At 37.1% G+C, this 26,741-nt stretch overlaps 1 protein-coding gene across 3 annotated transcripts in view; it reads left to right on the plus strand.

Annotated features, from left to right (window-relative positions):
* UNC79 (unc-79 homolog, NALCN channel complex subunit) overlaps positions 1-26,741 on the plus strand; it is a 96,437-nt gene that overhangs the window by 12,930 nt on the left and 56,766 nt on the right. For 2 of the 3 annotated variants that reach the window (XM_042814807.1, XM_042814808.1), the window contains exons 4-26: positions 360-530; positions 2,878-2,970; positions 4,188-4,243; positions 5,101-5,230; positions 6,655-6,719; positions 8,564-8,652; positions 9,836-9,876; positions 11,126-11,154; positions 12,200-12,429; positions 12,719-12,890; positions 13,775-14,005; positions 15,826-16,016; positions 17,039-17,162; positions 17,794-17,934; positions 19,236-19,457; positions 19,998-20,225; positions 20,920-21,061; positions 21,451-21,530; positions 21,615-21,763; positions 22,918-23,075; positions 23,424-23,605; positions 24,030-24,231; positions 25,827-26,006. In XM_042814807.1, the coding sequence (XP_042670741.1) occupies positions 360-530; positions 2,878-2,970; positions 4,188-4,243; positions 5,101-5,230; positions 6,655-6,719; positions 8,564-8,652; positions 9,836-9,876; positions 11,126-11,154; positions 12,200-12,429; positions 12,719-12,890; positions 13,775-14,005; positions 15,826-16,016; positions 17,039-17,162; positions 17,794-17,934; positions 19,236-19,457; positions 19,998-20,225; positions 20,920-21,061; positions 21,451-21,530; positions 21,615-21,763; positions 22,918-23,075; positions 23,424-23,605; positions 24,030-24,231; positions 25,827-26,006 (3,306 nt within the window). Of the gene's footprint in view, positions 1-359; positions 531-2,877; positions 2,971-4,187; positions 4,244-5,100; positions 5,231-6,654; positions 6,720-8,563; positions 8,653-9,835; positions 9,877-11,125; positions 11,155-12,199; positions 12,430-12,718; positions 12,891-13,774; positions 14,006-15,825; positions 16,017-17,038; positions 17,163-17,793; positions 17,935-19,235; positions 19,458-19,997; positions 20,226-20,919; positions 21,062-21,450; positions 21,531-21,614; positions 21,764-22,917; positions 23,076-23,423; positions 23,606-24,029; positions 24,232-25,826; positions 26,007-26,741 lie in introns of those variants that run through there. The other variant, XM_042814809.1, reaches the window with a different exon arrangement.

Raw genomic sequence — 26,741 nt, forward strand, 5'->3', positions numbered from 1 at the left:
TTTTTGCAAAAGGGGGCTTTTTCAAAACTAAGTACCTATCAAACCTGAAATAACACCTCTGCTTAAATGCAGGCCACTTTATGTAGGTGTGTTCATTTTACTGCCTGAAGTATTTGTATTCCCTACAAACTGTTCTGGATACTGCTGAACAGCTGTTTTGCTTTGTTTTAGGAGGGGCTTCAATGATGACTGATGTCACTTACTTGTGACCATGATAATTAAGTAATAAATTATGAAATACTTTGAGGGGAAAACTTGAATTTAAATACAAACTTTTGATGGGTTAATAAACCGAAAATACGGAGTTGTAAATATTTTCCAATGTAATGATTCTGTATTTATTTCATTTTATTCAACAGATCTTGGGCAATCAATTTTTTACACTACTACATGCTTGCTTCCTTTTCTCAATGATGATATTTTGAGTACTTTACCTTATACAATGATTTCAACATTAGCTACCTTTCCACCATTTCTGCACAAGGATATTATAGAATATCTCAGCACATCTTTTCTGCCTATGGCTATCTGTAAGTAGAATTTATTCTGGTATTGTTATGGTTCAGAAAATAGTACACTGATACAATATCAGTCTATAAGAGCTGAAATTAAGCGTTAGAATTGTTATGCAGTATTGTACTGTATGTATATAAAAAGACTTTTAAATGAAAATAATTCTATGATTTTTATTTATTAGTGATTCTTTTATTGATTACAGAATTAATGGTCAGAATGCTGCTAAATGATGCATGCAATATCAATATGCATATGATGTATAATTTTTTCATCTGTACTGAACGTGGATGAACAATACTGAGTCTTTTCAGTGTAATGGTACTGTGATGAATTTCCCATTTTCTCCTTGCATCTCTTCCTGTCATTGTAATTACTGTACTAAATAGCCGCACACGTAATGTCTTCTACCTGTAAGTTTTAAGACAGCATCTGATAATGGCTGCCTTTTTGGGGGGGCAGATGGGATGGGGAGCGTGGAGTTTCACTCTCTCCCCTGAACATATGATGTGATTTCCTAATTCCAAAATTCCTGTAGATTGAATTCTGAAGTGTGTACTTGTCTTTGTACCTGACTAAAAGCTTGATGTGCTTTCAGTAGTAGGAAGAATTTTAACCATTTTCTGCGGACAAAAATATTAGGTTTAATGTTAAAAATTAGTTTTAACCAACAGTCCTTTCCCTGTGAAGCTGATCACTGGGACAGTCTACGAGAAAGTTTACAGATTCTCAAAACACAGCTGGACGACATCCTGAGTACCTGCTCTAGTTGACCTTTCTTTGAGTGGGAGTTGGACAAGATGATCCACAGAGGTTCTCTCCAACATCAACCATCCTGTGATTCTGAGAATATCTCCTCCTTATTTGCGTTGTGGGCCTTTATGGAAAAAACAGGAATGATTTTTAAATAAAGATCTACGCTGATGTCAATGAAAAGCACAAATTCCTCCTAAGACAAGGGGAGAAGTATAGTCCAGTATCCCAAGATTAAGATTTTGTGGAAATTTACACCTAAATATTTTCAGTCAATGCTCTTGGAAAAATTTCCTCTTTGGGTTAAAAGCAGAATGTTGTATTAAGCATTTATTTCCTCCATTGATGTTATCTGTGAAAGAACTGCTGATGTACTTAGGTAACCTATCCCCCCCATCTTCAGATCTCTAAAACTGTTCTCCAAAAGAACTGATGGAGCCAAATCCTTGGCTCTCTTATGTATGTGCAATTCCATAGTCTGTGTGGATGACATTCAAAAAAGAATGCTTTAGCTCTCTGTTGCATTTTAATGTTAGGGCATAGGGTGAGATACCACATGATTTTCTATTTTGCCTTCCCTTGCCCTTTACCAGTTGTGTGCTCTTTAAAATAGTGTCCTAGGCTTTCTCCACTGGGCGTGATCTGTTTCCTTTGCAAGGCAAGGGTGGAACCTTTCTTTTTCCTGGTGTTCAGCTCTGAGTCAAACTGAAAGGGAGGGTACAAGAGATGGCATAAACAGCTGAATAGCCAGATGGGAGGGATGAAAGTATCTTGCTGAACTATGGTTATGTTCTATCTCAAATACTCAATGTCCTAGTCCTGACAGACAGGCTTGGGAAAGAGCTGTAGAACATGAACAGAGAAGATGCACGTCTCCTCTTGTGTAGGTGTGTGCCTTCAAAGATATGTTGTCATGATCTAGTTCTGCAAATAAGCACATACACTCTGCAGTAATTCAAAGTATACTATCTGAGAGTAAACATACAGCTGGAGGTTAGAAAAAACTCTAGCTACTTCATGTGTGAGGTCAAATTTGCAACATCTTGGCTACACTGCATTGCTACAATTTATCCTTATCATAGATCACACAGTGGTATATGGCCATAACTTCCCTTCATCCCATGTGGTCCCTGAGAAGTGCTCTGTGCCATATATCACCAGTCAGCCATCACCAGTCTCACAGCTTTGCCAGTACACATCAAAACTAAGCTTTCCATTCTGCTTGTTTCCTTACTTTCTGCTTCATCTCTGGCATACCTATGACCTGAGTCCCAGTTGTGGGTGACTGTATGAGTGATGCCATTCTGATCAGCCTGCGGATCCTGAAGGAGAGTGCCTGAGAAGATCACTGTCTTTGTTCAGGGCAGCTCTGAGAAAGAAGTCTTACTGATCTCAGAGAACAGATGCATGCTCTCTGAAAAGATTCCATGTTCTTAGTCATCTCTCTCTTCCAGGGGTTAACCCCCACCAATACAATTTTTTTTTTTTTTTTAAATGATGTGATACCTTAGAATTATTTTTTTTTAATTTGTATTACTTGTATGAGTTGAAATCATATGCTACTTTCCTTGTTATATGCTGATTTATTTTTTTTTAATCCTTTGTCTTAAGTGGGCTCCTCAAAAAGGGAAGGTGTTCCAGCTCATGTCAATCTGTCTGCATCATCAATGCTAATGATTGCAATGCAATACACATCAAACCCAGGTATGTGTAAATAGCCAACTTGGTATAATTCTCTGTGAAGCTCTGAGTCATGAAATTCTATGTCAAATGTGATCAAAGAAGTTCAGGTGATGGAAAAATCTACCTTGCTATCCAACACAGAATGAAAAATCAGTAATTTTAGTCAAAACTGGCATTTCTGAGCATTGTGCTTGAAGTTGTCATTATGCAGATATGAAATCTCATTGTGATGAAGAAATAGGATTGGGCTTGGGATGAGAGACTGTTCTATTTTTGCTTGACATCAGGAAACTGTTAATGTATAATACTGTATTTTATAGTAAAAGATTGGTTTCTGTTATGATTTCTATTCCTCCAAGATGACAACTGCTACTATTTTTAAAGAAGACAGATAATGCTGGCCACAGGCTCAGAACAGAGCTGTTATTCAGTTGTAATTGGAAGTACACAAGCATAAATACCATTCTCTCTCACTGTGGCATAGCCCCAGTTAAATCAGTGCAGTCACATGACCAAAATGAAACAAGATTTTACCTGAGAGAGCTGTCATATTTCATGCCTATTTTATGCATATGCTTGACTGGTTGGATGGTGTGTGTAAGGAGGAACCTCACACTGCGCGTGAGAATTGTTGCATCATGCTAATGCAGTTCAGGGGTAAATAAAAACAGCACACGATTTTTAAAAGCTACTTGTGCAACTTTTTTCATAAAATGTTGAATTTTTGCATGCGAGTTCACGTTCCATCCATCAGAAGAAGATTTGCCTCTGTGGTTTTGAGGAAGTCAGACAAATATTAAGGGGTTCCTTTGGCTCTTGTGCTTAATACAGTATGGCTTCTAAACTCTTTGGTATACAAAGGAATGATGTGCTGTCACATGTTGTTTCTGTCTCAGTAAATGACAAAACACCCATTTACAGCTTTATATAGTGCCAGAAAAACAAACTTTAAGTGAATTAGCAGGTGTTCCTAAGCAAGATGTCTTAAAAAATGATCTCCATGAGTACCCTCATCAGGCTCATTATCTTACTGCATTAACTGACAGAAAAAAGCTAGTAATATTTAAAGCCTGTTATTTTATGATAACTCTCAGGGCAGTAGTCCTCTAGCAAACTTTTTAAAATAAAAGGTAATTAAATTAAATGTAGACAAAGCAAAACCAAATGGTTAATTATATTACTTCTGTAATATGAGTTTCCATTTTAGTATTACATCTATTCTGTCTTTTCTCTCTCAGTGTATCACTGCCAGTTACTGGAATGTCTCATGAAATATAAACAAGAAGTATGGAAAGTAAGTTTGTGATCTTATATACTTTGTGGAAATGTCTTGCTGGTTAATGAAAACCAGAGGGCTTGAAAATAGATCTGATTATATGCCAAGAGCTGATAAAAAATCTATATATTTCATCCTCTGAGTTATGAAGAGGAAGGTACTGATTTTTACATTACAGAAGCAACTCTACTTTTTGTAGAACAGATCTCTCTTTCCTAAACACTAAGTAGTTGTGGCTCCAAGTGGCAGAAATTGAAAACTACCAATCTTATCAATTTCTGTGGTGTTTAACTCTTCCAAGGACTCTGTAAGGACTCTGTATATTATTGTCTTAGCTCAAATCTGATCTGGATCCAGTTATTTAACTACATGACACCTCTTTGCCTCGAGAACAGACAAGGGCTTTCTTTTGCTGTGTATACCATCTGGGAGGGATCACAGCTGTTGGACGTTCTGACCAAACTCAGAAGCCAGTTGTAGACATATATTTTTTTTAAGTTTTACATCTAATCTATTGTAAGAGATTACAAAAAATAATTGGCAGAACATTAAGTGTACATATTTTGTGTGTTCAAGTATATTTGTGAAAGCAGAATCACAGAATCACAGAATCACACAGAATCACCCGGGTTGGAAGGGACCTCAAGGATCATGTAGTTCCAACCCCCCTGCCTAGCAGGGCCACCAAACACACACATTCAGATCAGGTTGCCCAGGACCCCGTCCAACCTGGCCTTAAACACATCCAAGGACGGGGCATCCACAACCTCCCTGGGCAGCCCGTTCCAGGGCCTAACCACTCTCCTTGTAAAGCAAACTGTAGATGTTTAATTGTACTTTTACCTTGCGCAGTAAACGTGTATTTCTTTCCTTAGGATTTGCTATATGTCATAGCCTATGGACCATCTCAAGTTAAACCTCCAGCAGTACAAATGTTATTTCACTATTGGCCCAATTTAAAACCCCCTGGAGCAATCAGTGAGTACAGAGGACTGCAGTACACAGGTCAGTGCAGCTGTTTTTGTGTAAGCCAAAATAAATATAAAGTGAATAATCAGCAGTGTGTTAATTGCATGCTTGTAGTTCTCAGATGTATTTTGATATGCTGTTGTTTTGTGAGTTGTGCTTTCATAGGTATATACAATGTCACTTTGTGTTTGCAAAAAATTGTATGAAAAATGAAAAAAAAATTGATTGTTGCTAGGGATTATATGGTGTCACTCCAAATACTAACTGGAGGGAACAGGAGAAGAAATAAGTACAGCATTCCAAATGGTCTGTGAAACTGCTTTCTTGGCCTCACAGTGGTTCTGGTTTATGTTTCTTTCAATTACTGCTTTGGTTGCTTTGTTGTGCCAGCTGCTATCACTACTGCTTTTGCTAAGGCTGTTTATTTGGCTATTTATTTGTTATTGTCAAAGAAGTCAGGTCATGTCAGGTGTGGTCATTATAATGGATAAGTTTCAAGGTTGACTGTAGAGTGAAAATGTCAGCCATGCAGATAGAGCTGAGAAAGTGAATGTGCAAGTCCTCTGTCCACCAAGCTACCTAATGGGAGGATTCTGCTTTAATGGTTGGGACTGTCAAGCAGCAATTCACTACTTGCTTGCCTGTCTCAACCCGTCTGTTTCAAATAATCCTTGTCATACAGGAGTGTTAATTTTAAAAATTTCTGGACCAAAATGCAAAAATTTACATAATAAAAATGAAGAAGACCATCTAGACCAACTCAAGTTCATCTGGAATGTTTCTTAAGTTTGTATGATCTCTTTTAAACATTTGTCTTGATTTTTCTTTTTGAAGAATTCTTACTGTACTCCTCTGCATCACTTCTTTTATGTGGTCAGATTTACAAACGCAGCACAATATTCGGTCTGAATTCTCACACAGGGCAGAATGGAGTAGTTTTTCTCTATTTTTCTATTTTTCTAACTTTTCTATTAATGTATCCCACAGCGAGCCGTGTGTTTTCCTCAGTTGCACAGCACTTTGACTGGAGAGTATTCCATAAAGCATCCAACAGATTTGCTTGAACATACCTTTTGTTTACTTCTTGTCATTACAAAATTAAGACTCCTTCTGCAGCTAGATTGTTTTTCCAGTGTTACAGCAGCGTTTTCATTTAGCCTATGAATGTTTTTGAATGTACTGAGCTACTCCTACTGTCATGCTCTGGGTGGTGAAGAATTATTAATTAATTTAAAACCTAGTGAGAATGGGAAGGACCTACAAGGGGAATGTCTGTGTCTTTCTTTTTCCTTTCCTTCATAGGTTGTTTATTGTAGTTATTAGTCTTCCTGAGGAATTACATCTTTCATATTTATGTAGTACTTATACAAGAGGATCTTCTTTTTTACTGATATCACTAGACACAAAAAATATAAATAATTTCTGTCTGTTTATTAATCTCCTGTGTTTTGGTTTTGCAGCTTGGAATCCTATTCACTGCCAGCATATTGAATGCCATAATGCAATTAACAAACCAGCTGTGAAGGTACTGCTATTTTGTCAGAGGTCAAACCTGACTATCTGGAGGTGGGGGTGGTTGCACTTCGCTCCAGTGCAACTGTGGGGCATGGTGATGTTTAGCTGACTAAGAGCAGCTGGGTAGCTAAGAGAATAGAAAAACCTTTCAAGACTAAAGGAGTTAGAGCTTTGTGAATATTTTTTTTTTTAATACCTAAAGCAAGATGGAATATTTCCTCCAATAACTGTGAGTCAAGCCTTAACAATCAACATTAGAATGGTTACAAAGTGCCATATAGAATTCTAAGCTGGCTTATAAATATTTTCCTAAACATACGTGTTTGTGTAAATATATGTGCAAATCTTATTATGAAGCTTGCTCTGAAAGTAATGCCTCCTGTTTTATTATATTTGTTTGTGATACCAGAGTCAGACATTGGTCACATGGCAGTAGAAGTTGAACCTTCCCAACAATAGTCTGTTACATTTTGTTGCAGTGTGACAGGTTGCAGCGGAGAGGCAGTCTGACAAAATGGCATCTGACACAGAAGTGCTTATGAAGCAGAGATGTGGAATTGAATTCCTCCATGCTTAAAAAATTGCATCCACTGACATTCATCTATGCTTACTGAATGTTAATGGAGACCAAACAGTGGATGTGAGCACAGTGAGGTGCTGGGTGCTTTGTTTTGGCACTGGGGACAGCAACAGTGAGTCAACTCCTCTAATGCGGATTTTTACAAGTGTGGCATGCAGGCCACAGTTCATCACTGGTGTATATCAGCTACATATAAAATATATAGCTGATTGTAGTGACTCTGTTGAAAAATAGTGTTTTGTAGCTGAGAATTTGCTCTGTCAAAAAGGACTGTTGTGCTTTTTCTGTCTGATGTGGTTCCCATGGGAATAAATAGGAGACATTACTTTCAGAGGAACCTAAGTATATACACGAAATATGTCAGTTGCATAGATATGTGTTCATCTTGGTATCAGACTGATGTCATACAATACTTGTATTCTCATTGTGATCCTTTAATTGGAACGTGTTCTAAAGCAAATAGCAACAGTGCTTTATATGCCACTTATAAAAGTGGTCTCTTAAAGCCTGCTTTGAGAGGATGCAAATGATGGCTTTTTTGTTTACACACAAAATAACAAGTAAAATGGTTTGCACAGAATCATAGAGAAATTCAGTGGCAGACAACAATAGCATCCCAAGTTCAGAGCGTACTATGACTTGGCATACTAATTAGTTAAATACGTAGGTGCAATTAATTTTCCTGGCAGCAGTTTATACACAAACACAATTATGTGAGTCAAGAAATTCTTCAGCAAACCTTTTCTGCAGATTGTTTTGCAGACTGGATATCATGGTGACGCTTGCCCCACATGTGAAGGCATTCTGTCACTGGAATTGTGCTGGATAATTAACAGCTATGAGGACTGAAAATTAGTCGTGCTAAAAGGGAAACTACTGAGAGAGAAATAAACTTCTACATTACCTTGTCCTGAGCAATTCTCTCATTGACTGTTTGGAAGAAACAAAAAGTCTGTTGTGACTGTGCAGTGTTAATGAATGTGAATGTGTAACACAAAATGTACTGGTCTTTCAGAGAATGAAAATTTTCATGTTGAAACTCAAATTGTTCTTTTCCCATAGATTCTCATTTTCAGATACATTCCTTTCTTTGTCAGAAATACTTTGAGATCTTTGACTGCCAGATCCTGAGTACCATCTTTCAGAATACTTAATGCTCTCAATAGTTACCAAGGCTGTATGGTATAGATTGTCTCTGCATTAATGCATTGTACGCTTTCTCAGTGAACTTTCATGGACAGATGTGTTAATTATTTTCCTTCTCTGTGTTTCAGATGTGCATTGACCCATCCTTGTCTGTGGCTTTGGGCGATAAACCACCTCCCCTGTATCTCTGTGAAGAATGCAGCCAGAGAATTGCAGGGTAGGTATACTGAGAGATGGAGAGTGATCAGGCATAGTCAGTTAAACTCCACAGTTCAGAAGAATCTGTTACAAAAGATGGTTACACTTTTTTTTCCTTCTGTATGATTAGCATATAACTTGTATAGTTAACTCTTCAACTACAGAGCACACTGCAACACAGTGAACAAGGATTACAGCAACTTACCCGGATGGTTAGAACTTACAGTTAAATGGGCCAATAGTGAGTTTTGAAGTTAAGATCATTGAGAGATTAGAGTGCGGGATGTATTGACAGTGGTAGGGGAACCTCACTAATGTACAAGCTTTTGCGTATGAAATTTTTCCTTCTCCTTGTCCTCTGAATGTCATTAAAGCAGGATATTACAATGAAAGATCTTTTGCAGAGACTTGGTTACTTTTCTGTAGCATATATTTCAGATTGTTCTCTAATATACATACTGTGAAGCAGCAAAGTAAAGAATTGAAACTGGTCCAGGCTTGTCCAGTACATTAAAGGAATATAACCTGAGATGAAAGGACCTCACTAACTTCAGTTTTATAAAATAGATTTGAAATCATTTTCTTTGTGCTTTATCTACTAACAATTAAGGGGACTTCAAATCATTAGTTCAAATAGACAGAGTTAGTTTAGAAGCTACATGTTTTTGTTTTTGTTTTGTCCTCAATTTAAAAGCCACCTTTATATTATTATTATTCTGGCACCAGCTGCCAGAAAAAGCAATTACATCTTGTAGAATTCATCTTAGTTTTTAAGACATTGATTGAAAGCTTCAGGACAAAGTAATTTAATTTGGTAGAACCATAGCTTCTGAGGAGACTCACAGTAAGTGGTACTAGTACAATTTTTTTCCATATGTCTGTCACTCTTCGCTATCACTTCTTAGCCTTCAGACTTCCAGAGCACACACTGTTTTCATTTGATAAATTAGTGGCTTATAAGTAAGTTTTGAAAGCTTTGAACGTGATGTACCAATGTCAGAGTGGTAATTTGCAGTAAGTCAGGGACAGCAAAGAGAAGTAAAATCAAGCAGCCTGTCATTTAAGAAACTGTACCTGTAAAAACACTTTTTTGGACTAATGTCAATGCTTCCATATTAATGTAGATAATTTTCCTCAGTGCAAAAATAAATGCATACATAAATAAAGGAATGGAAAGCTAATTAGATATAAAATTTTTATAGGGATCACAGTGAATGGTTGATTGATGTTCTTCTACCACAAGGTAAGAGGTATCTTAAGGGTAGGTACAAACTAATCACAGTTGTACCCTATGTTAGTATGGTATTTCTGCATACTGTGTTACTTAAAATGCTGCATTCTATTTTTAAAAAGTACTGTAGAATTTTAAAGTAGCTTGTTCTTCATGCTGCTAAATGTCATTAAATTACTGCAAAGCATTAACTAGTTTATACTTGAAATCATATGCAGCTCTTTATTTGGGAGGGAAAAGGTAACTGAACAGATTTTAAATTCTTTAAGCATATACTGTTGAAGCCAAATTTATAAAATGTATTTTAGCCAAGGAGAGGAGCTAGTTCTGATAACCTGGCTCTGATTTTAAAGCTTTAAAAGCTTCTGAAAATCTGTTCTACAAAGAGGAAGCTGTAAAGGATATCAGAAATGGACATAACATATTTTTCAATGATCCATTCATTGATCCAATCGTGGTCCATTGGCCAAAGAATATATGCGTTATTCTATTATCTGCCAGCAAGGGGCTAAGCTTATTGGCAGACTAGGTTGACTTTCCTGAGTTAACAAGGACAGTCATGTATTCTCTATGATACTGTTTCAAGGACAAAACAAAGACGTTCCCTTTCTCTTTGTTCAGCAAACTGGAGTTTCTTAGGCTGTGGATTTTTTTCTTGCTGTTTCCTTACAGTTACAATCTAACTCAGGCTACAGAATGTATCATATTAAGGGAATTTGAAATCTTTTTTTTCATTTGTTTTAAGGGAGTCAGGGATTCAGAAGCCTCTGAATCAGATAATGGGGTGAAAGACTGAGAGGTACTGCTTATAGGTTGAATCTTCAAATATTTCTCTGTAGAGATAGTGATTGTGGATGTAGTGGCTACATCAACATTGTTAATCTAAATTCACTAATACTACCAGCTTTCTCAGACGATGTAATTATATGAGCCCTGCTTCCTATAGTATGCCAGTTGCATTAGTATGCCAACAGGCTCACTGTTGCAAATCCTCCTACGAAAAGTGTATAGGGGCGCAGCACACTTAACATACCAAGCAGCACACTTAACATACCATTTCTGTGTAGAAACAGCTAGTAAGCAAATGTATGCAGTGTCCTGCCTCCAGGAATCCAAGAGACTTATAGATTTGAGTAGCATCTGAAAGCACAGGTTTAGCCTAAGAGAATTCCTTGCAGCTATTCCATTTTCCCATGGTTGGCATATTAAACCAGAAGAATCATCATTTTGTGTTGATGTTTTGTATGCCTTCCCCTTACAGCTGAAATTTCTGCTATATGTCAGAAGAAGGTAAGATTAAGTCATTTCTGTGATGAGGCATGATTTGGTGTTGTATGTAATGTCATTCCATCAGTGTGTGGTGCATCCTTTTTGGTATCCTTTTGGTAAAACATTCCAAGTTTTCACAGTTTATCCATGAATGCATTTGTTGGAGATGGGAATGATTTAGAAGCAAGATTTCTTTTTGTTTAAACTGTTGATATTTGACTGGATTTGTAGGTTTTTATTCGAGATGTAATGAGTAAGGCAATTTAATTATGCAATTAGGTGGATTTGTTATTCTGTAACTGCTTATGAAATAAATACAGCAAAAGATTGATTTGTTTATCTTGAGTATTTTATATCTTGTTGTTTTGCAAAAGTCCTAGATTAATCTTCAATTGGACAAAACTCCTACTGTGAACAGTGAATTGTTTTAAATATATGGACTGAAAGTATTCAGTGGTCTAAAAAATTGCTGACAAAAAGAATCTGCTTGCAAAACCTACCAGCTAGTGTGTTTTAATAACAGTTCAGTAATGAAGGATATAATATATAACATATGCTAAATCTTGTGTGATAAATAAAGCTTTTCTGTTGGGCCAGATTACCGGAGGGCAAAACTGAAGGTAGTGCATACTTCAGGGGTTTGGATAATTACATATGATAAGCCAGATTCACACATAGAGTAAATTGATGTGGTATCATTGATTACATACCTCAGAATGTGTTAGTGTGCTATATATAAAACTTGAAGGGATGTTTTGAAGTATAAGCAGTGGTTAAGAGAACTACTGTAAATTTTAGAGATTGCTCCAAGCCAGAAGTTGATGACTTAAATGTTGTTTTGACCTGCTCCAAAAGAGGAGCAAAGTGGCATTTAAGTCCAGACCTGAGCTCATGTTCTTAAAAACTCAGTGACACTTGGCATCAGGAGTTTGTACACATCTGTGCTTGTACATAGTGATCTGCAAACAGTCAACACTTGAGTCAGCTCTCCTATGTGGACTTTTCATCAGTTTTCAGTTCCACTGCCTGATACTTATGGCCTAATCAAATTCTTCTCATTTTCCAGAACTGCAGTTCACATGTCAGAAGAGCTGTGGTTACATGCTTCTCAGCAGGATGCTGTGGTCGCCATGGCAACAGGCCAGTGCGCTATTGCAAAAGATGCCATTCAAATCATCACAGCAGTGAAGTTGGGGCAGCAGCAGAAACCCATCTTTACCAGACCTCACCACCCCCTATCAATACACGGGAGTGTGGGGCAGAGGAGCTTGTGTGTACTGTGGAAGCTGTGATCAGGTAAGATTCTAGTTTATACAGAATCTGTATACAAAGCAGGATCAAGCTTTTGTGTAAACACTGCCTGTATAACTCCTGGGTACTGAACTCCTGCTGCTTTGGCTGAGTACCAATCAGCTGTGAGTGTTGTCCTCCTGGAATAATTCAGCCTTGAATCCTAGAAGTAAATTTTATTGCTGTCTCTGGGAAAATGTTGACATCGAATGCCTTAATCTCTAATCATTGTTCATCAGATATCTGTATCAAGTGCAGGAAAGCTGTCTTCACTGCCTACAAACTTGTTTTATAGCTTGCTGAAGGAAGCAGAGTTCCATGCTGAGCAGAGGGAGCATGAACTCAACCGCAGGAGGCAGATGGGCCTTTCATCTTCTCATCACTCCCTGGACAACACAGACTTTGATAATAAAGATGATGACAAGCACGACCAACGCCTCCTAAGCCAATTTGGTATCTGGTTCTTGGTAAGAAGTACTTGTTCTTTTATTTCTGAAGTCTAAATTCTTTTTCTCTCCCTCAACCATCAGCTATTTAGTGGTTAGAAGGAGCTTCCTAAATCTTTTTTTTTTTTTTTTTTTTTTTTTTTTTTCAAATTCAGTGCAGTAACCTGACTTGAAACATTCTCCTTCTCCTTAGAAGGTAGCAAAAGCTCAAACAGCAGGTCATTAAAGGCTTAAAATGTGCCTGGTCTGTGATTTGAGGTACAAACTTTGACTCTGATTTGGGATAGTCTTGCAGTTCAGACACTGTTTAGAAAAAAAAAAAGAAAGTTTGGAGACAGGGAGAAGATTATTGTTAATCATTTTACAGGTATTTTTGAAGGCTTGAAATTCATATTCCTGCCCCAAATGAGACAAAAATCAAAATTGGTATCCTCTTGTAGAGCAAAGATCACTGGTTATACCAACTTAATATCTTTCATGGTTTTTTTTTTTTTTTTTTTATTAAAAAAAAAAAAAACTTTTTTTTTGGTTTAATATTTTTAATTTCTGCATTTTATATATTTATATTTGGGTCATATATTTTACTGGATGTTAGATTACCTTCTGAAAAGAGAAATGATCTTAAAACTCAAATCAGAATGTTTCAGTTTGTCAAAGCATTGTTTTGATTATTTTCAGTATTAAAAAAAGAAAAAAGATAAATGCTTTTTTCCCCCCTTTTTATTGCTATTTTCTGGTTATTGAAATATTTTGTCAATTAACCTGTGCCAAATTCAAAACTAATCAGCTCAGTTACCTTACATTTATTCTGCATCCACGTATCTCTGAGAATATACAAAATATAGTAGACAAATACTTTCATTTCTAGAAGGAAAGGTGAGAAACTTTGTACTTCTGTCTTGCAGGTGAGCCTTTGCACTCCCAGTGAGAATACACCCACAGAGAGTTTAGCAAGGCTGGTTAGCATGGTATTTCAGTGGTTTCACTCTACAGCTTACATGATGGATGATGAAGTTGGTAGCCTGGTTGAAAAGCTCAAACCCCAGTTTGTTACCAAGTGGTTGAAGACAGTTTGTGATGTCCGGTTTGATGTCATGGTTATGTGCCTCCTTCCTAAACCAATGGAGTTTGCTAGGGTAAGAATAATTTATCTGAAGGCTTATTTAGTTGCCACAGACATTAAAGTAAACTGGAAAAAGACTATTTCCCCCTGAGCCCTATCAGGAGAGAAGAAATCTCATTGGTAAAGAAGTAGTAGAGTTCAGGAATTTTTCCTCTTCATAGCTTTTCAAGTTCTATTCTGTCAGAAACAGGGAATTATTTACAGTAATATGAAGACAAAGTGGAAGAATATTTTAGAGATTGAAAGATACTGTGCATTTTCGATAGCTCAACACATCTTCATTATGCGCTAAAGCATACATTACAGAAATAAGGTGTCACTTGCCAGCTTCCAGGTATGACCTTCTTTACGTGTCTGCTTTACTGTTATGTGTCTGATTTAAGTGACTCAGGAGACTCACCTGCCATGGTTTGCATTATTGTTAATGGCGAGAGGTCATTAAGGGGGCATCAGTGAGACCCCTTGCTTGAATAACTCCTTCCTCACTTTCTGCCCTTTAGTTATGGAATAGAACTTGTCTTAACATGAATAGTTGAAGCATGCATCAAAATTAGACATGTGAATATTCATCTATAGAAAATGAAACATCAGGATTAAATTAGGAATTTTATGTTTGTGAGGGGTGTAAGGCAGACTTTCCACATTTATCACTGCCAACTACACTCATTCTTTTGTAAGCTTTGGGGATGTCTTTTATTTTATGATCTCCTTATGTGTAATGTCAGATGGACAAGTTCATTTTATTCCTGCAATTTGGTGGTTAGTGTGGGAAGTGTCATCTGGAGTTGATACACTACATCATCAGGTATGATGTGTGTATTTATGGATTTTTCATGACCTCATATATAGAATTTGTTATACATGTGCAGACCACCCTGTATATAACTCTGAACCATCTCTTTGAAGGTAGACCTTGACAGTGGGAAGGTTGGAGGGCAGCTGAGGGAATCTGGGAGGTGAATGGATGGGTGTTAGAAATGAAGAGATCTGGCCTTTGAGGTTAAAGAGGAAAGGAAGGGCTGAACATTATGCTGTTGTGTGTTGTGGACCTTTTTCTTGGATCATGTTGGACCTTGTCTTGGATCCAGCCCTTTTCACACTTTCGTAAACCCCACTGCAATGCTGAGAATGAGTTTAACAATTTGTCAACTTGTCAGAAATGCAAGGGTTCACTAGAAAAATAAGAAAAAACCAGCAATGAAATTAGCTGTGATGAATGGAGTTAAAAATATTTTGTTGGCTGAGAGTACTAGTAGCTGCTGCCAAAACAGCAGGCATCTCTAGAGCCATTGAGGAATAGCAGATATGAGCTGAGGTCAGTTAGAATAATTAGTCTCCATAGACCAGTTATTTATTTACTTGGATGTATACTTTTTGCCTCCCTTTTGAAACACAAGTTTCAGTCAAAGAAATAAAAGCAAAACAAGTAAATAAAAACCATAAGAGCCAAAGACGTGTTTCAGACCAAGCTTTTCAAAATAAAGATCCTGCACTGTAGCTGATAGCCCAGAGCAAATAATTGAAGGTACAAATTTGAGCAAACAAATTTGTCCTTCATTGAAAACTGTAGTCAGTGAGATATTCTCTGTCATGACCTGGAAGTGAGCAAAATTATTCTAAATTTTGGACAGTCTTTTTTTGAACTGTGGCTCAAATGAGAGAGGAAAAAAACCAATTTAGTCACCATAGCTGAATGCTATGTTTGGGCTGATGGATGCTCATCCCTCATGATTTCTCGGCTGCAACATACTGAGCAAATTGGTGCTTGTGCTGGACTAATTATATGGGATTCAAAGTAATGGTTATCAGTATAATTCCTGAAAATACCCACAGGTTGGTGGATACTGGGACAAATCATGTAGCGCTGTGACCCAATTAAAAGAAGGCCTGAATCGAATCCTTTGCTTGATTCCATACAATGTAATAAACCAGCCAGTGTGGGAATGTATAATGCCAGAGTGGTTGGAAGCTATAAGGACAGAAGTGCCTGATAATCAACTGAAAGAATTCCGAGAAGTATTAAGGTATGTAGACATTTGTAGAAACCATTTTATTATTACATATGTTGATTGTTGAAGGTATTAGTGAAATAAAATTTTGAAAATGAATAAAGAAGTCATTCAGCCTTTGTGCAGTAGACAGTAGTGAGTGAATACTTCTGAATTTTTCGTGAATTGTATTTAGACTAGACTTTAAGCTTTTTTGGGAAAGTTTCATTTCGTTGTTCTTTGTAACCTTGAATCAGCTTCTTCGTTGAGCAAAGCACACTGTCAGTGTCTTCCTTTGGCATGGTGGAAGAAGCTTCATTTTCCTCCTGGCTAGCTGTTGAGGAGAAATATTGGTGATTAGTAGAGCTGGCACTGAAAAATAGTTGATTTATATTGATTTAACTGCTATCTTCTCCTGTTGAACAAAAAATTACCAGAATAAGAATGGTGACTGTTGGAGTCATAATTCCATATTAGCCGTATGCCTTTGACAGCAAAGCTTCACACTTTCTCTGAAACTAACCTTAAGTTTATATTTGCACAGACCGATGAAAACACGTTTAGTGAGAATAAGGAATGGTGGAGTGGTGAGATGAGAAATTTTTCTATACATTGAGTGTAGAAATCAAATCAAACTGGGCATAATATAAGATGTGATGCAAATTATTGAAGTGCATCACCAAATTCACTGTGGTAAGGCACTAGAACATCTTGCCCAGGTAAGCTGTGGAGGTATTCAAGGCCAGGCTGGATGGGGCCATGGGCAGCCTGAGCTAGGGTAGTGGGTGCAATCCTGCCCACAGTAGGGGAGTTAGAAATAAATAGTCTTAAGTTCCATTCCAACCCAAGCCATTCAATGATTTTATGATATGATTCAATCAGAATGGATGGCATCAGCACCGTAGCTCAACTCCTCTGGGGAATGAGGATGGCAATAAGATTCCAGAAGCATCACGAGTGCTAATTGTGATTGCCTTTCTACTAGTTTTCCGTTATACCTTACCATAACAACATGTTATAATAACTCAGTGATGCTCTACTTTTGTCCTACTTTTCAGCAAAATGTTTGACATTGAACTTTGCCCTCTCCCTTTCTCCATGGAAGAGATGTTTGGCTTCATCAGCTGTCGATTCACAGGGTATCCAGCCTCTGTGCAAGAGCAAGCATTGCTTTGGCTGCATGTAAGTGTCTTTTAATAAGTCAGCAAAGGCCATTTTATCTATGTAATCATGTATCCAAAATTTTCAAGTAAAGTACGATTCTCGTATTCTTGTTTTTTTTTTTTTTTTCTTGCTCCTACTAACAGTTATGACAAGTTTGGATGAACTTATATTAGATGACAAAGTAGGTGGTGATATTCCCACAGTTATAGGTAGATAACCAATGTTGTCAGTATACTGGCATCTGTAGGCAATCTGGCTGAATTCTTAGAATAAGTATAGGAATTCTATTTTAGGTAATAATCAAGATAGTAAATAGTTATTCATACAACTATGTTTAATATTTCTGCTTCACAGAAACATTTTGCGCATAAAACTGATCTCAATGTACAGAAAGCACTGTATGATCAAATATTTTGAAAATAGGTGGGTTTTTTTGACAGTTCTCTTTTGCCTTGATTTGAATGGAAACCTAAAATTCACAGCTCACCTCACTGTATTCCAAAATTAAATGCATGCAACTTGCTGATCTGAGGATCATGTGATAAATATGCTTATAGAATATAAGGCATTATATTCTTATAGAATATATGGCGTTTTTAATCAATCTTGAAACTTATCTTTTTCTTTTTTACTTCTTGTCTTTCCTCAGGTGTTATCTGAACTTGACATTGTTGTTCCTCTTCAGTTACTAATCAGCATGTTTTCTGATGGAGTTAATTCTGTGAAGGAATTAGCAAATCAAAGAAAATCTAGAGTCAGTGAACTGGCAGGAAATGTTGCAGCTCGGAGGGTAATGGTTATTGCGGTTATTTCTCCCGCTTTGTTTTTTTTTTTTTTTTTTTTCTTTGAACAATTATCCTAATAGAACGCATGTGAAGAGTTAAAGTCGTTTTTCAATGTGGCAACATTTGATTGGAACCCCAATACAAATTTTGAGAGTGAAATAAAATTTACATGACTTCTTCAGTAATACCTCTCTGTCAAGTGGTCAGTATGAAGATAATGCAGGTAGGAATTAACTGCAGTTTTTCATCAGTGAACTCAGATGGGATATTTTTTGAGTGTTTGTCATGGTATATTTTCCAACTATTTTCATTCTTTTCATTTGCTTTTAATGTCTGTTAACAATGTTTTCTATGGACAACTGGTCACCCAGAGTTAATTTTTTTTTTTTTTATACATGTTTGATGGGCTAGGATGATCTGGAGGGGGGGGGGGGGGCAAACAGAACAATTATTTTTTTTTGCCTGTATTTTTCCCCCTTCAAGAAATGTAAAAATTTCTATAAAGAAAATTAATTTGTCAAAAGCTTATGATCTGTTAATATACATATAATACATATATATTTATATATATATACATATATTATATATATCTGTATTTACAAATATGTAGGCATTAACACACTTGGACTGATGGGGCTAACTTTCTAGTCGTCTTCTACGAAGTGCTTTGTGGACAGAAGAAACAGTGCTAAAAGATTATATCTTCAGATTATAGACCTACAGCATCTAGGCAGTTGATGATACTTCATGTGTAGTCCTCCTACATTCCGATGTAGCTCAGCAGAGAGCACTTACACAACTTGTTCATGACCACTTATAAACTAAATTGAAAAATTGGATGATATAGTAATCCAGACCCTAGCTGGTCTAAAGATAGTCCTTGTGTAATCTAACCATATTTTTCCTTGAAACTCTTAGAGGTTCTGAGAGTGTTGTAAGGGGCCTATGGTAGTGTGGACATAAATTCGTACAGAAATGCACATCTTACTGTTGTTATGCCTATTTCATTTACAGCTACTCATATTCTTGGTATAGCCATAATTATGCTATTGTCTTGAGATACTCTCTATTAGCTTCCTGCTATTGAAGCTGATATCCCTGGGGCAAGCCAGTGTAACCTGATGGTCACTTTACTAGTAGCACCAATTTTCTGTTTTGTTTATGATGATGCAGGTTAAAAAATAAAAGCTACCAAAAGGAATAGTAAAGCTGTCAATATTATTGACATTTTCCCTAGTCTTGTATAGAAAAAGATTGTTTAAATGCTTAGTATTCATTTGAACATGTTTACTTTATGTGTCTTCAGGTAAGCGTTGCTTCTGACCCTGGTCGCAGAGTTCAGCACAACATGCTGAGTCCTTTCCCAAGCCCCTTCCAGAGCCCATTTCGAAGTCCTATACATAGTCCTTTTCACAGTCCCTTCAAGAACTTTGGGCATCCTAGTGGGAAGGCAATTGATTTTGACTGTGAGGATGATGAAATGAATCTTAATTGCTTCATTTTGATGTTCGACCTCATCTTGAAGCAGGTACTCTTGGAAGAAAAATACCCATAGTAAGGGACACTGAAGTTCTGTAGTCACTTTTGTCTCTCTAATCCTGTATTGAGACCCTTTCTGATGAGGGACTATGACAAAATATAAGGCATTTAAATTTTTCTATAGCTTTCATGTGCCTTCACCTGCACAAGAGTTAAGGGTTCATGGTTAATGAAGAGAAGGTAGACATCTCCACATTGTGTTAAGCATCTCATATGAGTAAAATGAGCTTTCCTTAGGAGATGTGCTTTTTCTACAGGCTACAAGAAGTTTGTTGACAGGCTTAGATTAGATGCATAATTTTTGGTTATCTAAAGTTATACATTGAAAATTCAGATCCAACTGTTTTGAGTAATAGTCTCCAGGTAATGTTGATTGTCCTGTACTTGAAATTGTTTATTTACCTTCAAAACCTTACTCCAGCTGTTCAGCCTAGGGCTTGAACATTGGAAGAAATGTAGGAATAGGCAGAACACTTAGGGCTGTGGTTTCAAAAGAAATATTAAATCCTTACTCTTTTCACTTTTTCAGATGGAACTCCAGGATGATGGTGTCACTCTGGGCTTAGAGAACAGCATTTCAAAAGATATAATATCCATCATAAACAATGTGTTCCAGGCACCCTGGGGTGGTTCTCACACATGTCAGAAAGATGAAAAAGCAGTTGAATGTGGTCTGTGTCAGTCCAGCATTCTGTGTTACCAGCTGGGTTTTGAGCTGCTGGAACAACTTGCTCCAAAAGAAGAAATCAGACTAGTGGTAAGTACAATAACCTGTATTACTGGCATGCTGAAACTCCTCTTGGTTATTCTCATTACACTGTGCACAAGGGAGCAAAGCTGCACTGATCTTTGGTGTGGAACATTTAAGAAGTTAAAGCAAAAACACCTCTGAATTTAAAATCTCCTAAGGTTGAATTTATTCAGAGAACACAGGGAAGATGGCAATATTCCTTCAGTGTGAACTCTTCTCCCTGTCAACACTGCCCACTTTGGAAGTACACTCCTATGATACTGTTTTAAATAAAATGTGAAACATTAATACTTAGTGTTTTTCATCTTCCTTTGAAGGCTAAGAGTAGATACTTTCAAATAAATTAATGATTTTGAATAGAAGGAGGCAACTTGAAATGTCTTAGTTCTTGCTTGGTTGTTCAGAAAAGAAGACAGGTTTAGTGGATCCAGAGGCCTGAGGATACTCCTCAGCTCCAATATACAGCTATTAAGTGTGATTAAATCCATGTCTGAAACATGATCTTATTGTCAGAATCAAGTTGCTGATGCAGGAATTTAGATGCACAGATAATTTGAATACACAAGTTTACATGGAAGCTAGACAATCTTTGACTCATTTGGGCTCAGCTTATCCACAGAAAATGTTACTAACAGCAAGATATGGCCTAATGTATTTAGAAAACATCAAGAAATGAATTTAACTTATTATGTTCTTAAAGGAGCCCACAGATAACCTTGAGGATAGTCTTCTGTATACTAGACCTGAGTTTATTATAGGAACTGAAGGAGAAGAGGAAGACAAATCGGCACCAAAACATGGAGAAAACCCAGGGAATCACACAGAGACCACGGAAAATACTGGTAGGTTTGGTGAGAAGACTGAGTATTTACATTAGGCCTTGAAAGAAATGTTTCATTCATACAGAATATGAGGTTTTGAAGCAGTTTTTCAGAAGCCACAGTACGTAGTCACTTTTCTTCTCACACATTTTATTCTTTCAGCATATCAACAGAAGACTGTATTATGTTAGTAGGAGGTGTTTTTGACTCAGAAAGTGTTGGCTTTGTGAACATATCAAGTAACAAAAACATTCGATGCCAAATTCTGTGCAGTTGTAACTTTACTGATGTCAGTGTTAGTATGGCAAGAATTAATTTGCTTCTGATTACTTTCACATTCTTTAGTTTCACTTTTAATCCACAAATGAGAGGACTTTAACAACAGTTTATGTAACTTACATTTTCAACAGCAATAAAGAATGATACAGAAAGAAAATTTTGTTATCAGCAACTTCCAGTTACCTTGAAGCTCATATACACTATACTGCAGGTAAAATTATTTACTTGTTTGTTTAGCTTGAGTTTTCCCTTAAGTGGTTTTGCTATGTTGAGAGTGGTGCCTCTGCTTACACAGGAAATGTCAAGATTTGAAGAACCAGACATTCTTTTTAACATGCTAAATTGTCTGAAGATTCTTTGTCTTCATGGAGAATGCCTGTATATAGCAAGAAAGGACCATCCACAATTTCTTGCTTATATTCAAGATCACATGCTGATTTCAAGGTAGACTTTTATTACACATTTTATCTTCATACTTAATTGATTCCCAAATAAACATTCATTGTGACTGCAAAGAATTTGTAGGTTTAATAGGGAAAATTAAGGAAGTGTGCTGGAGAACTGGGGAAAGGTTAAGAAGCTGTGTAAATATTCTATCTAATGTGCCCTTATGAGGCTACATATAGAACTGAGATACCCTGCCTTGTACAGTTCCATATTTATTTGAGCATCTCTAGCCCTATCAGAGGTGATCATACAGCTGGACAAAAGATAAAGTAATTATTTTGATTTAAGTTGTGTTTTTATTTTCTTTTGTTTTTCTTTCTTTTTTCTTTTTTTTTCTCCCCAGAGAAATGGGAAAGTATTGGGATCTAGTAAAACGTTGATAAGCATTTCATATTGCCCTGCATCTGCTTGGAAGCAAGTTCTGGTGTTGCTCAGTTCGCTATACTTTATCAGTTTGACATGCTATACTTCTAGAGAGATAGGATTCAAATTCCAGTAGTTGTCTGAATCCTCCTTCAGGCCATAATCACACTTTGGTAGTGAAACATTTCATCAAGAAGAGAACAAAGTGTTGAATAGGAACCAAATATGAGACCACCCAGTCCACTGTTGAAATGAGGGTGCGTAGTCTTAAGTATTACAACTCTCATAGTGATGGCCCAAATTGATTGAAACTGGAGTGTACAATTGGCTTAATCTCAGAGTTATTTCTCTCTTATATTATCTCAAGAAGGCTTTTTTTTTCCAAGGGAAAAAAAAAAAAAAAACTACAAGGAAAACTTTATCAAAAAATATATTTTGCAGAAAGAATTTTACATCTCAGTAGTTTGAGGATGCACATAATTCATGATGCCGAGACAGTTCATGTGGCTCAAATGCCATGAATTAAAGTTTTGATAAATCTGAAGTGTTTCAATGTAAGGAATATCTGGACTTGGATTTTCAAGAGAAAATGTTGAATTTAAAGACTTCCAAGTAGCTCTATTCACCTATAGGCAACTCTGTAGTGTTCACTTGAAGGTCTATGACAGCTCATAGAGATTCTACTGAAAATTAGTGCATTCCCACTAATAATACAGTGTGGACATTTCAAAGTAAAGATGTAAAGAGAAAGCTCCTATAAACAGTCTTCATATTTTTGGTCTTTCCAGCTTATGGGGAGTTGTGAAGTCTGAGTTCTCTCAGCTTTCTTCCCTGGCAGTCCCACTGGTTCTTCATGCACTTTCACTTCCTCACGGAGCTGACATTTTCTGGACAATCATTAACAGCAATTTCAACAGCAAAGATTGGAAGATGAGGTTTGAAGCAGGTAGGCCTGGAAAACATACTGTTTGACATTTGTTGCTTTCCTGAAGAGGTAGAGCTTTCTCTGCTGCCAGTGAGGAAGCGTGTAATGGAAGATTATCTTTTAGCTAGTTTGAAGAGCTTGGGAGCTAGTGTGGTGCAAAACAATGGCACTAGAATAAGGGAGAACATAAGGCATTACGGAAAATCAAAGCAAAACCGAAATCACAACAACATCTCCCAGCTATTTTTGTTGTAACTTTCTAAAATGTGCTTACTTCTAGGAGAGGTCTATTAATCAAAACACAAAAGACATAAAGAAGCCATTGCCTAAGTTAATATTCATATTTTCTTTCTCTGGGGGCTACTACAGTGGAGAAGGTGGCCGTATTGTGCAGATTTTTGGATATCCACTCTGTGACAAAAAATCACCTACTGAAGTACTCTTTGGCTCATGCATTCTGCTGTTTCCTGACTGCTGTGGAAGATGTCAACCCAGCAGTAGCTACAAGAGCTGGATTATTACTTGACACCATAAAGAGGCCAGCTTTACAGGTAGTTTCATTGTATGGAAAAAGGCATTCAAACAAAATCTGGATTTTCACCCAGTGTTTGGAATGCTTCAGGTGTACAGCATCACAGTCATTACTAGAACTTCTTCAAACAAGCCTTGTGGGTTTTTGAATCAAATGTGTGGTGGGGCAGAACATTTGCTCATGCTTTTGTATTCCTCAAAACCTTGGAAATTTCTCCTTTCTAAATATAATTTATCTCCTTACCTACCCAACTTTTCCATTGATAGTTGAAGCATTAGTCCTCATTTAAAGGAGTGGGGAAAAGAGACCTAAACCTTTATCCTATACAAATAGTCAGAAATTAGAGTTTTGACATGCCTTTGCTTTTAAAAAAAAGAAAAAAAAAAAAGCTTATAGTCTTCACATCTCAGTACTGTTATTTTTTTTTTTCTTTTCCTCCTTAGGGTCTTTGTCTCTGCCTTGATTTCCAGTTTGACACAGTTGTCAAGGACAGGCCCACAATTCTCAGTAAGCTTTTGCTACTTCATTTTCTAAAAGCGGATATTCCAGCTTTGAGCTGGGAGTTCTTTGTGAATCGCTTTGAGACCTTGTCTCTGGAAGCACAGCTTCATCTGGACTGCAACAAAGAATTCCCTTTCCCAACAAGTAAGCAGCGTCCAAATCAATCTGACAACCTTTTATGAGCTTCTGGAATTTCAGCTGCTTGGAAGGGTTTAAGTGAGGTGTAGTTCTCCCTTGTGTAAGATATCTGAAACTTTCAGGCTAGAAGAGAATAACTCAAAGAGCACTTTTTGACTGCCTAAATATAGCCAAGGCTATATTTCATTGTACCTTTGGGCTTCATATTTTATTCTCAATAGGATTTGATTGCCAATCTTGACAATTTTTTAAACATGGTCTGTTTCTGTGGCTGCTCAACTGTAAACTGCATTATTATCCCACTGAGTTCTTCTGTGTATGTTTTTATGCTAACAGCAAGCTATTTTCAAAAGTCTACGTCATACCTGCCACTGTTCTGTGATGGTCTGCACAGGGATAGCCTGCATGGTCCTTGAACATAAACAAATGCACGGGGGCACAGCAAAAGAAGTACACGAACTCCCAGCCAGCGCTTGGTTGGCTGTTCGTGTACTGATGAACAAAATTGTTTGTAAATATTTGTCCTGTTCATGCTAGATTTCTTGATGAATACCATGCCACTCTCCATTGACTAGTGGAGGCTAAAAATAATTTGTGCATTACTGTTTAATATGTTGAATAATTAAAAACTTCCTTAACTAAATGTTGGACTGTGAGGCACACCTATTTCCATCTGATTTGCCCGAAGAAGGTTGGGAACAGCTGTTTGGACAGCATGTGTCCCTCAGCAGCCTAATGCCTTCTTCTACACTTTGCATGAAGGCCTAAAAAAGTCCAGGTGCTGCTACAGTGTGTACTGCTACAGTGTGTAATGAATGTAGGTAGAATTGCAGAAGTATTTTCATCTTTGTATGTGAGTAGCTTGACCCAAAGCAGAAGGCTGAGACCTGGGAAGGGAATCTCAGTTTCTATCTCCTCTAGCTGCAGATGTGGACTTAAAAGATATTTGTTAAGATTCTCTTGAGCCTTTCTATGTCCTCTGAAAGACATAAGCAGTGCAAGAGATCGGGTCACTGGATTCGGTGACTTACATAATAAACCTCAGTGTTTGAATGCACGATAGACGTAAGTATAGAAAAATGTTAGAGACTTCATTCAGACATGCAGTGGTACTGCTAATAATAATACTATAAAAGCATAATCACCTTCACAGAATTTTGGAAGAACCGTTCAGATCCACAATGATAGATGTAGGCAGAACATGAGGTTAGTCTGAGGCAAAGCTATATGCCATGTTTGGTAAGACTGCACTAAATGTGATCGTACTTGTGAGATTTCTGCCATTTTAAATAGGGAGCTCCTCATATTCCTTTAGCCTGAAATTTAGATTTTTGGTCCAAGAACCTTTTTCCAGTCTTCTTTTCCAGAAGTAAGATAGAAGGGACACCATTACTTTTTAGCACAGTTAAGCTCTTTGGGGTTTCACTGATTTTGGAATGAGAGCATGCAAATGAGTTCCTTGCAGATGGACCCCTTGAACCCATATGAATCTTTCTTGACTTCAGTGGGACTGGGGGCCCAGTTGCATTTGGCACTTGGCAGCACTAGGGCCTCACCATGCTGTGGAATGAATCCTAACTTGGTCAATTGCATTTGCAAAGCTATCACTGCTGTCCGGACAAATGTCGCCAACCTCAGTGATGCAGCAATGTGGAAGATCAAGAGGGCTCGTTTCGCACGTAATCGTCAGAAGAGTGTGCGTTCCCTGAGGGACAGTGTGAAGGGACCAGTGGAGTCAAAGAGAGCGCTCTCCCTTCCAGAAACCTTAACCACCAAAATTCGTTGAGTATCTGTTTATGTTTTTGTCTCCCTTAGGATTGTATCCTATTGCTGGGTACACAACGGAATTGTCAGTATTTCTCCAAATAGGATAGCAAAACTAGGTTTCTGATCAATTTGGGCAGTATTCGGATATTACTAGTGAGTTTGACAAAGAATATTGACAAACATTATATCTATGCTCTGTTTAAATTACCCCCCAAAAATGCTACAAAACTAGTTTGTGGATGCATCTTAATTTTTAATTGTGGTTAATACACAGTGATTTTCTCTAAAATCAATACATTTATGGAAAAATTCAATTGTTACTAATTTATTCATTGTAATTACCCATCAGTGTATGCAGCATATGCTTAGGGATTTTAAAAACAACTGTTAATGAATCAAATGTAGATGTCTTCAGAATTCCTTTGTGAATAAGATTACAAAATCATATCATGCAATGCATTCTTCCTGCCAGCTTGTGTAGAAGGGCCTAGGTGATGGAAAATCTTAAGCCTCTATGAAGCAGTGTACACATATTTTTCCAAGCAAAAGTAAAGCTTGAACATACTCTTTTAGAGAATTTTATAAACATGGATTTGTCTTATATTCAGATTGGACCTCTTGCATTGCTCCTACCCATATATTAGGAACAGATAAAATGTTAAAACTTGGATGTTAGTGAACTGCTATATGATTTATTTTCTTCAACCCAGGCAGCACAGTATTTTGGGACTCTTATGTAATCCTTCTTG

Source organism: Centrocercus urophasianus, unplaced genomic scaffold (genome assembly GCF_019232065.1).
Source record: "Centrocercus urophasianus isolate 14NV4802_14NV808 unplaced genomic scaffold, USGS_Curo_1.0 seq_14, whole genome shotgun sequence".
NCBI classification, from domain to species: domain Eukaryota; kingdom Metazoa; phylum Chordata; class Aves; order Galliformes; family Phasianidae; genus Centrocercus; species Centrocercus urophasianus.